This window comes from Arachis stenosperma, chromosome 3, assembly GCF_014773155.1.
Source record: "Arachis stenosperma cultivar V10309 chromosome 3, arast.V10309.gnm1.PFL2, whole genome shotgun sequence".
Classification (NCBI taxonomy): domain Eukaryota; kingdom Viridiplantae; phylum Streptophyta; class Magnoliopsida; order Fabales; family Fabaceae; genus Arachis; species Arachis stenosperma.
In genome coordinates, this window is record NC_080379.1 from 26,052,965 (window position 1) to 26,064,785 (window position 11,821).

The 11,821-nt window shown below is 27.0% G+C and overlaps 2 protein-coding genes across 2 annotated transcripts; both read right to left on the bottom strand.

The window, feature by feature from the left end:
- Window positions 1-1,987: 1,987 nt before the first annotated feature.
- LOC130965698 (probable O-methyltransferase 3) lies at window positions 1,988-4,420 on the bottom strand. Its single transcript, XM_057890454.1, has 2 exons — window positions 3,571-4,420; window positions 1,988-2,332 (listed from the first exon to the last, which is right to left on the bottom strand). Exons 1-2 carry the CDS (start codon window positions 4,351-4,353, stop codon window positions 2,027-2,029), a joined length of 1,089 nt encoding a protein of 362 aa, XP_057746437.1. The 5' UTR covers window positions 4,354-4,420; the 3' UTR covers window positions 1,988-2,026.
- Window positions 4,421-10,262: 5,842 nt separating this feature from the next.
- Window positions 10,263-10,904, bottom strand: LOC130965740 (uncharacterized). The gene has a single exon (XM_057890501.1). The coding sequence runs from the start codon at window positions 10,902-10,904 to the stop codon at window positions 10,263-10,265; it is 642 nt and encodes a 213-aa protein (XP_057746484.1).
- Between the last annotated feature and the right edge of the window lie 917 nt (window positions 10,905-11,821).

The following is an 11,821-nucleotide window of genomic DNA, read 5'->3' on the forward strand; positions in this document are numbered from 1 at the left end:
GTTTGTTTGGAACAAAACCAGTGTATCATATGTCTTAACAAAATTAATTGATACAAAATCATCTCAACAAATTCAGAACAACCGTATATATTCATCTGATTTAGAACAAAAAAAATCACCAAAATTAGAGCATACAAAAAGGACGAATAGGAGCAATAGTCCACCGATAAGAACAATAGCGACACATAGGAAGAGAGACGAAAAGGACACTGGAGGAGGCAGAGAGCCAACACCGGATGTTAGGGTTCAAGGTTTCCAGTCTTGAGAGAGATACATATGTGCGATAAAAGTCTAGGGTTCTGCTCTTCTTTCCATATCGCCGGCGAATATGTTGATTCTTCTCTTCCGAATCGCTTGACTCCAGTAATAGGTAGACTTTGATGTTGCTGTTAGGTGTCTCCACCAACGACTCTATCCTTCTCCTAAAACTTTCTCAATGAATCCACTTCCAGAAGCAGGCATCGAAGATACATTCGCCCCACCTCCCAAAACTGATCGCCGAATTTTAGATTGAACTCTAATTTTTCCAAGTACTTTGCATGTTTGTTCATTCAGCTCATAAATTAAAAAAATTTTTAATTCTATCTTTCAATTTCTGTTTTTGTTCTTCCCATACTTCAATAATGGGAGTGGATGACATTCAAAAAAGCTAACTACAAATTATTTCCATCACACTTATTTATTTATTAATTATCATGGTTTAGTGTCAAAAACATTTACCAAATCTCCATTAACAAATTCATTGTGTGTTAGCAGAGTCAACAGATTTGGTCTTCTATCCTATTCAGACCATGTGTCGTTCACACATTGGCTCTTCTACCTTACCTACCTTAGCCATGATTCTCTTCATTCACCACACACATCACCATTTATATAACTCTTTTGAGATTTATATATATATATGATGATAATAACATATAATTTTATTTTTATACTTTTTAAAATATGACATTGATGAACACCTTGGTTATTAAACCAAGACACTAATTTATATGAGAAAAAAACTCAGTATATATATATAAATATGAAAAATTGACAAATGTTTTGCGTAATATTACCTAAATTTTTTAAAAGTTGAATGCAATTTGCTTAACATTTTAATTTGAAGTACTTGTTTGTGCGTCATTATTTTGATAAAAAAAAAATTTTTTATTGAAAAATATTTTTTTATTTTTTAGCGTGTTTGGCAAATTTTTAGTAGTAAAAGTAAAACTATTAGAAAAATAAAAAAACATCTTTTTTGAAAAGTTTTAATTTACATATTTTTTTAAAAGATCTTTTTTTAAAAGATCTTTTTTTCTTAAAAAAAAGATGTTTTTCATATAATAAATAAACAAAAAGTACTTTTATATTATTATACTCAAATATAATTGATAAATAAAAAGATCTTTTTATATGAGATACCCAAACATAAAATTACTTTTACTTTTTCATAAGATCTTTTAAAAAAAATAACTCGAAAAAGATATTTTTTTAGAAGTTTACCCAAACAAGCCCTAAAGTAGCGTTTGTTTTGAGGTATTGAAACAAAGACAAAGAGACCGAGACTCAATATCATGTTGTTGGTTCAGAGGCTGGTACTAAAATTTCTGTCTCTGTCTCCAAAATTTCAGTATTTCAGTATCTCAAAAAAATAAGGACACAAGAACTAAAATTTTTAGAGATAAAAACTAAAACTTTAATAATATTTTATATCTAAAATACCCTCATTTTAATTAATTAATTTCAATTTTACTTTTTATGTACATTAAATTAGAGTTTTATTCTTGTTTTAATTTCTGTCTTCCATTCTGCACCAAATAAAATACTGAAATTTATTTTAATTTCTGTCTCTTAATCTCTATCTCTCAGTCTTAGTCTCTCTACCAAACACTATCTAAATATACAGGAATACGGCCCCATAAATTTTAATTTATATTATTACTTTGAATTCCTATTAAATGAAAAACATGCGATACATATTACATACACCGAGAAAGCATAATAATGATGTTAAATTTTCACTATATATATATATATATATTCACTATGGATAAACCTCGATCAAAGACCTTGAACTCATCAAAATTGGAATTATCTTGTAATTACTGAAACCAGAAGAGAAAAATAGCTTGGCCCATTCTTTCTCAGTTCTCTCCTTTCCGGTGACAAAGGCCATCATCGCCATATCATAATAAAGTTGTGTCTCCAGTGATCCATTATCTCCATTCTCATTCCCTACCACCATGTCTATTATTATCACTTTTCCTTTTTTGCCCTTCTTCATTATTGCCTCCTTGCATTTCTTCAGGAGTTTTACACAATCCTCATCACTCCAGTTGTGTAATATGCACTGCATATTGTTCAACGTAATTAATAATAATAATGATGATAAGAATGTAATAGGAAAAGATTAATTAGATGTTGATTTGCTACATATAATGTCATAATTTTGGTCATAATAATATTGCCACATGCCCACGTGGCCACGTACATTCCATACATATTATTTTTAATAATAAAAAAATATTAGGTGACTAACATTTTCTTTTCGCATTTATCTTTCATTCGAACTAATACTAATTATTAATTAACTTATATTTTTTATAAGTAAAGAACTTTTGAAATACATCATTTGTCCAAACCACTACTGTTGGATATCATAACTAAGACTTGGTTTTATAAAATTTTTATTTTTCAAAAATAATTTATAAAGATTAATTTTTAAAAGATAATTTTTTTAAAATGGTAGCATTTATGTTTAGTAAGTCAAATTAAAAATTATTTTTAATAATTACAAACAACAATAAAAATATTTGATAAAATAATTTTTTAAATTTAAAAATATTATTATAGATATAAATATAATAATTAAATTTAAAAATGAATTAATATACAAGGTTATATTAAAATTTTGAATTTTAATAAGCATAAGTCAATTTTAAAAAATTTTATTTTATGTGCTTATAAAAGCACTTTTATTTTTTAAAAGCTGTAAATATAAGTACATAATTTTTTTATTTACCAAACATAAAATAAAAAATTTCTACTCTTGAAAAATGAAAAACATAAGCACTTCTTCAAAAAATTTACCAAACCAAACTTAATTATACTGTAAAAGTTTATTTGCATTTTTTCTTTCAAAATAAAATTGCTAAACTTTGTAATGGAACTCTTAATTTTAAATTTTTTCACTTAATGATAATTATTATTAATAGAGAAAATACAACTTTTTTTTTGAAAAATGTTAAAATAACACTTTTTTCTCCTCTATTTGTAAAATGTACATTTCTCTCCCTTATAACTTTAAAAAAAAAACCTCTTCTTTAATCCTTTTTTTTTTTTTTGTGTTAACTAATGTTAAATTTTTACATTTTTAAGAAAAAAATAAATTATTTTTTATAATAAAACTCTTTAACAAAAATTTTAGAAAGGTATTTTAGAAATAAAATATACTCTAGCTATTTCCATATATATATATATATATGATGATATTATGACAGTAATAATACTTGTAATCCAGTATGTATACCATGTAAAATAAAAAGTACACTTAATTATATCATGAATTTATATGATGATACTACTTACCTTCAACAAAACAGAATCTGCAGAAGGAATTGCCTCAAACATGTCCCCTCCAACATATTTCATATTCTTGTCACTACTTCCTTGAAAGCCAGCAACAACATGTGGAAGATCAAACACAATGCACTCCACATTTGGGAATGATTTAGCTATGGCCTTAGCCATAGTTCCATTGCCCCCACCAACATCAACCAAAGATTCCAACCCTTCAAAAGTATCCTTACACTTCTCAATCACCACACTAGCAATCAATCTAGAGTCGCTTGTCATGGCCTCATGGAAACTATTACTAAGCTTTTGGTCATGACTAGCAAATTCCCAAAATGCCCTCCCATGTTCCATTTCTAATGGTGACTTGTTACTGTCACATTTCTTGAACCAATTAGAGAGTTGGTACCATGGTTTTACCAAATTTGGATCAAGAAGTACATCCAAGAATGGTGTCATGCAAAAGGGGTGATCCTTAAGCAACAGTCTAGATGAATTAGTTAGAACATACCTCTCTTCTTGTTGATCATCATCATTTTGATTCGAGAAGAAGCCGGATTGTGTCAAGATTCGCATCAAGCGGGGGACGAAGGCGGCTTTTGACGGTTGGATTGGTAATGAAGCAATGAGTTCTGAGAGTGGCATGGGTTGGCCATAATTGTGAACAACATCAAGTATGTTCAGTTCAATTGCACACTTAAGGGACATAGAATTTATGAAGCTAAAAAAGTGATTCCATATGTGGGTTTGAGCTAAAAGCAATTTTTGAGAATGATCCTCACCATCATTGGATTCCATTTAGTATTTTTTTTTGGTTGCATGAACTATGTATTTGCTAGTCTTTTTTCTGGTGTGGAGTCTCTGCAATATACTTAGTTTCATTTATAATGTGAGCAGGTATGCAATCAATTTAAATTATAAAAATGCTATTTGTATATCAAAATCAGTCATTAAAATTAACTACTAATATATTTATTTGTGTATAAATATATATGTGATTTAATTTATTTTTAATATGTATTTATATTTTAATATGTATTTTATATTAGCTACTGACTTTAATAATTAATTTTGGTGTATACTTAACATAATCTTTAAATTATTGATGAAAAATAGATGGAGGAGATCTATGATAAGGTTAAAAAATAGGTGGAGGAGATCTATGATAAGGCTCTGAATGAAATAATTGAGCACTAGTTCCAATAGTAAAAGTTCTAATGGTGGGTCAGGCACGTTACAAATGTGTAATTCAAGGGATTTTGGCAACACGTTTTGAATGTAACAATAAGGGTTATTAGTTTATCTTGCAATTATTGTATGACAATTATGCTGCGTTTATTTATAAGCAAAGACAGTGATATATATATATATATATATATATATATATATATATATATAAACTTAAAATTATATTTGACAAAATAGATATGGATAAAAATATTGTATATTTTTTGTTAGAAAAAAATATAAAGATATTGAACGAAATTATAATTTAGTTTTTTCTTTTATTATCACTAATAATTTTTATAATTGTATTTGTTTTTATTTTATTTTATTTTATTTTTTAAAAATTTTGTAAAAAGAAAAAATAAAGATAAATTAAATTTTTATTATTTATTTTATTTTATATTCAATTTATTATCAAACAAATTAAAATATAAAATATTATTTTTTATAACTCTATTTTTTGTATTTTATTCTCAGTTATCTCTTATCTTGTTTGATTGTTTAAAGTACTACAAGAATTCTGAGTGGTTCTACTTGCAATAACTGTCGTTATAATGTAATTTGTTTAGTGATGCTATTATTTTCAAGGCTTATTTGGATTAGTCCTTTTATTTTAAAAAATAAAAATTGTATTAAAATAAAAATTGTCTTACATTTATATGTAAATTTATATTTTTTAAAGATAAAATATTTTTTATATCTCTAACGTTCATACAACATTTCAAAAATAAAAAGATAAACAATTCCATCTAATTAAATTTGACTTGATTTAATTTTATTTTTGACATGTTTACTCTCTTTATGTGTGTGTTTACTTGCCATCTGCTCTTTACCTCATCACTCTCGTCTCTCGCTTTTCTAATATTGTGTGATTGCATCCGCCTCTGTTTCCCTTTTCTCTTCTTGATCCATTTATCATTAATCGAGTTAAATATTTTTATATGTTTAGCACACAAAAATATAATAAAAAATGATAAAATTACAAAAAGAAGTTTTGAATCAGTTGTTTTTGAACCAAAATAAAAAAAAGGGAGAAAAGAAGAAAAGAATAACTCATCAGCCTAATAATATTACTCTTCAAGACCAAAGGTTTTTTTTTATAGGACTTCTACAAAAATGATCGAATACCAAATATACTCTGCATCATATTCTCTTCAAATTCAAAAGCAATTTGTTAGCTGGACGTACAGATATCATGATAAAGAATCATGGACAAAACAAAAACAATCGATTAAAAAGATAAAATGCATAACAAATAGTCAAATACAATGGAGCAGGTACCACCTAATTCTATCAAAAGAAAAAAAAATAAATAACAATTAAGCTGAATAATATTGACGTCGTGCAGTAATGCATTTTTTCTTTTGTTCCTCAATAAATAGGAAAGAATATAAAAAGCAAGTGACACTGAGAAGAAAATTCTGAAAAAAAAAATTTGGAGAGAGGATCGTAACAAATTTTTTTTGAAATACAAATTAAAAGACAAAATAAATATATTTCACATTAGCCACTTTTTTATGTCAAATGTAAATTTTTTTATGGTGTATGTAATATTCATGAATTCTAATAAGAAAATCTCAGTTTACTCATACATAAATGGTGAGTTTTCTGGTTACTATGTTTTGTGGTTCTAAGTTACCTATAATTGATTGGCCAATAAGATTAAGACAGATGGATGAAAAAGTTAGCTAGTATATAACTAGTTTCAAGAAAAATATGGTAATTCGAAATATTACCACAATGGCAGAGTGGTAATTACATATTCTAGAACCATTTTTTGATGGATTGGACTTTGAGTGAAATGGACAATAAACAAAAAACAAATGAAATTACAATGGTATATTTCAAAAAATGTGTGTCAAAGTGATTTATTTACTACTTTAATTAATAATTTTTGCTACTTTATTGTTGTTTATGATGGAACCTTTGAGCATTAGGTATTATAATGTTTACTTTTATTTTTGGGCTGTATAATGATAAAATGTTTACTACTTTATTTTGTATCAACTCCTTTTTTTTTAAACCACATTCTAACCATTTAATTTACTGATTGTCTAATTACTATTTTTTTATTTTGACACACATTTTTAGAATATTTTACTCTAATTTCATTTTTTTTATTATTCATTTCACTCAAGACCCAATCTACTAAAAAAATAATTCTGAGACCTGTAATTACTATTTTACCATTGTAGTAATGTTTCTTGGACTACCATATTTACTTTGAAGGAATGCATTAATTATTATTTTTTATCCATGTGTCCTAATTTTATTAGTCAGTCAACTATAACCACACTTAGTCAGCACAAAATATAGCCATCACAGAAGTCACCTATATAAATATATCTTCATATATAAACACTAATTTACATGAAATGGTTTGATTTTTTTATATATTAATTCGTTGATAAAGAAAGATAAAGTATAATTAAAAAAAAAAACTTAAAAAGAAAAAAATAAGAGAATGAAAATTACCTGCAAGCCATGAAAATCCATGTTCAATCTTTTCTCTTTATCATATGTTAATGGATTACTTAGCTTTTCGTTCTCCTCAGTCTATCATCATTGTTAATACTTAATATCACAATACTAACATTTATAGTTTTTGGTCTTTTTCTTAAACTATTGAAAAGAAAAATCTTCCAATTCATTATGTGCTCTATGCCAAAGATAGAACTGTATGTATGTGTCTGTGTTTGTATTTATGAGCCTATAATTTTATAATTAAGAAGAAGAATGTGTGAGATTTAGAACTTGAACTGAAAAAAAAAAGGAATATATGAAAGAATGGAACTGAATGTTGTCATGCTCTTTGATGGCAACAAATAGTGTGGGTCATAAGATTGATATTATGGAAATGTAGTGAAATATATATGAAAAGAAGTGGTAAGCATTGTTATTATTCAATTTGGATAGTTGAGTAGTAATTATTTGTGCATAATGGTAGTGCATGCATTCCACTTGTTTTTATTCCTATCTTTATAATATTTTAAACAAAATAATAAAAGAGTGGTGAAACTTGAGCTCTGAAAAGTAAGAAAAAATGAACTTAGAAATGTTTGAGCAGAGTATGGGTGTATATAGTGGGTGTTTTATTCTGTATGTTTTTATTAAGTCGTAGATCGGAGTGGGTGTTCTCATCAGGTGGTCTTGTGTGCATGTGTGTTCTCTTGGTTTTTTCTATGGATAATTTATATAAATAAATTGTTTGTCTTTTTTGGTGACTGAATTATTTGTCTTTTAAATTTATGTAATTGTATTCTTTTAAATATAAAAACGTAAATACATTATTTTATATATCTATAGAAATTACTACTGGCAGTAACGGTTTACATAAATACATAACTTACTATAGCCAGCCACAGATTACATGCAAATGGAGGAACACAGAGACCGCTAAAGGCTGTAGTGATTTTTGTTTATTGATGCTTGACTTTATGTGTATTGGGAGACGTACGTAAACCGCTGGAGGCTATAGCGATTTACGTAGAGAGTGAATGTCTATATAAACCCGTTATTTTAATTCAGTATTTACACATATTTTAATCTATCTTTATCTAATTCTAATCATTATTATTCCTATCATTTTACTTTAAATTATACTCATTAATATTAATTAAGAACATTATTACCATTTAAAGTTTATTTCTAACAAATAATATTACTATTCAAAATTTAATAATAAACAACAATAATTCTTTCATTTTTAATTTAACATGAAATTTTTTAAATTAAGTAAAAATTAATGAACTAACCTCCTTATTAATGTGTCTATTAAAATAGATGAAATCGTCTAGTCAATAAAAACGATCTATTTTATTCAAGATTCTACTTCCACACGATAATCGTATAAATTCTTTTAAAATTCGAAAGAAAATATTTGAAATGGTAGTTCGTCACTAAGAACCACAAACTTAAAACTCCCTCCTCCTATTAGTTCAATAAAAGATTAGGTGAATTAATGTAACCCCTTCTTAAGTTAGTTAGCTGAAAGTAGAAGAAAATTATAGCTTCATGTAAGTAGTAGGAGCCTGCCACAAACTACTCTTTTCCTTTTATACTAATTTGTGACTGGATGTTGTTAATAATTCTAATCCTACTAAATTATTTTTAGCTTTAAAAAATTATTTGTGATTTATTGATTTAAATAATATGATATAAGATTCAACAATTACGTTTAAAAACTCATTTTGTACCGACTTACAACGAATTATATAAAAATAAATCAAGATATGAATATATCAAATTTTAGACTAGGACAATTGATTAATTTTGAGTTGAAAATATTTTGTTTATAACATTTATTTATTATTTTGTTTACAATATTCAAACAATATAATATGTTTAGGATGCTAATTATTTTTTATATCATAGATGAAACTGTAATACATTAATATAAATTTAAATTGGTGTATTCCACAAGTGTAATATACAATATAAATTACGAGTACCAATTTATATGACAAAAGAATTTATAATTTACGATTTTATAAATTATAATTCTTTTAAATTAAGAGATTTAAATTACGACTTACAATTTTTAATTATTTTTTGTTTTATTTAAAATCATAATTCATCATTTTTAATTATCTTTTTTAATTTTTTATCTTATTTAAAATTATTACATTTGCTTTTATCCTACATATTTCTTGTATCATTATATTATAGTGTAATATTAACGAAAATTGTATTAAAACGCTACTGCTTTCAGCGGTTTACGTACCTATCCCTATACACATAAACCGCTACTATCGCTACTACCAGTAGCGGTTTATGGCCAAGCATCAATAAACAGAAATCGCGACAGTCTCTACGTAAATCGCTACTATTAGTAACGGTTTCTATAAATATATGAAATAATGTATTTGCGTCTTCATGTTTGAAAGAATACAATTGCGTAAATTTAAAGGCCAGGGCAAACAATTTATTTATGTAAATTGCCCTTTTTCGATTTTTTCATATACATAAGGGTTTTTTTTCGTTAAAAAAAAATTATTTATTGTTTCTTATTGTTTGATTTAAGTTATAACTAGTGTATGAAGCCGTGCTTAGCACGAAAAAAATTTATAAAAATAAAAAATATTTATATGTTTGAATATTTTAAAAAAATATAAATTAATTATTATTTTAAAAAATTTATAAATGAAAATTAAAGTTTAATTTAAAAATAGTGAATAATAATTATTTTATATTTTTTTAAAGTAAAATAATTATACATTGATACAGAATCTAAAAAAAATTAAAATATTTATATTATAATCCTATTTTTTCAAAGACTTCTCTATAAATAACATTGATGGTTGAATTTTTAGATATTCCTATGTAATTCATAAGTAAAATTTTTAAACCTCTCTTACTCTTAATTCTTGAAAGTGCCACATATAGTTGGCCATGTGTAAAAACTGATTTGGGCAAGTACAATCCAACATGAGATAAAGTTTGTCCCTGAGACTTATTAATTGTCATGGCAAACGATACTATTATAAAAAATGTCTTCGTTGGAATCTAACTGTGACAGTTGCATTTGTTGGTACCATATTCATTCTTGGAATCATAGCAATATGACCAACATTGTTACCCGTTAAGATTTCACATTCTATGACATGATTTCTAAACTTCCTAACTTGTTGCCTTATACCATTATAAAGACCACTGGACTGGTTAATATTCCTCAGTAACATCACCGGAACACCAACCTTGAGTATTAATTTATGTGGAGGTAAACCACAGTAATTTATGCTATTCAGTAATTCAGGACCATAGAGATCTAGTTGACTCTCCATATTCTCTTCATCCATACAAATCGAAACTGAACTAAGATATAATTTTTTTCCTCCAGGAATGATATCCATCAGATGGTTGTTGACCTCTTTAACAATGTCTAGTGTGGGAGCCAGTATAGTTCTTGCTTTGAAAAAATCCTTTGAGGACATGTTATCTGAACTATTTGGATAAGAAAAATGAACCAACTCATCAAATGCCTGGTCCGAAGAAGGAATAACGATATCTCCTGGAAGACATATCTCAGATTCACCATCCATATTATCACCTATTAAACCATCACCAACTTTTAATAACCACTCACCAAATTGCTCTGTCTCATCTTGATCTGAAGCAGTCATCTCTAAAGAGAGTCTCATGTTTTTTGTTAGTTTGAGCACCTGACAAAACTTCCAATGGTAAAACGAATTCATGGTTGAATGAATGATATCTTGTCTTGATTCTCGTGGAATGACAAAAAGAATTTGTCTAAAGTTTTCACCTAGTACAACTACTTTTTCTCCAAAAGATAAATCTTTGTTATATGTTGGAGAAAACCTCATGATATCACCCAAGCATTTATCAAGCGCTTCATAGCAGTACCTACTAACCATTGGAGCCTCATCCCAAATTATAAGTTTGGCTTTCAACAGCAACATTGCTTGAGGAGAACCAGGTTTGATGTTACATACAAAATCCTCAGTTATATTCAGTAGTATTTGAACCTTGAGTGTGCCATTCTTCCATTGAGAAGAAGTAAAGATGCAATACCACTTGAAGCAACGTTTAACACAATATCACCCCTTGAGCGAATCTCAGCAGACATAAGGTTCCAGAGAAATATTTTTTCAGTACCCCCATGACCATACACAAAGAAAAAATCACCTTCATCACAATACACAGCTGTAACAATTTTATCGAATTCATATTTCTACTCAAGTGTTGTGATGGCTAACATGTCTGACGTATTTTTCTTTAAATCATCCCTGTTAAAGTTTAACTCTTCCCTGATAACCCTTTCGATTAACAAAGAACTATCAACTTCAGTTGCTAAAGACATAGAAGGATAGTCTTTCAAGGTTTTACCATAGGAACGTAAGATCTTGTTTATATCCATTAAGCATAACTGCTTAATCTCATCATCTGACATGGTTAACTCTGCATATTATACGATACTGTGAAAATTCAATCAAACTAAAAATTATCAATAATGAAGAACTTTTATAATTGCAATTAATGAAAACTCACCTTTCATGTTCATCACGATTCTCTGTCTATA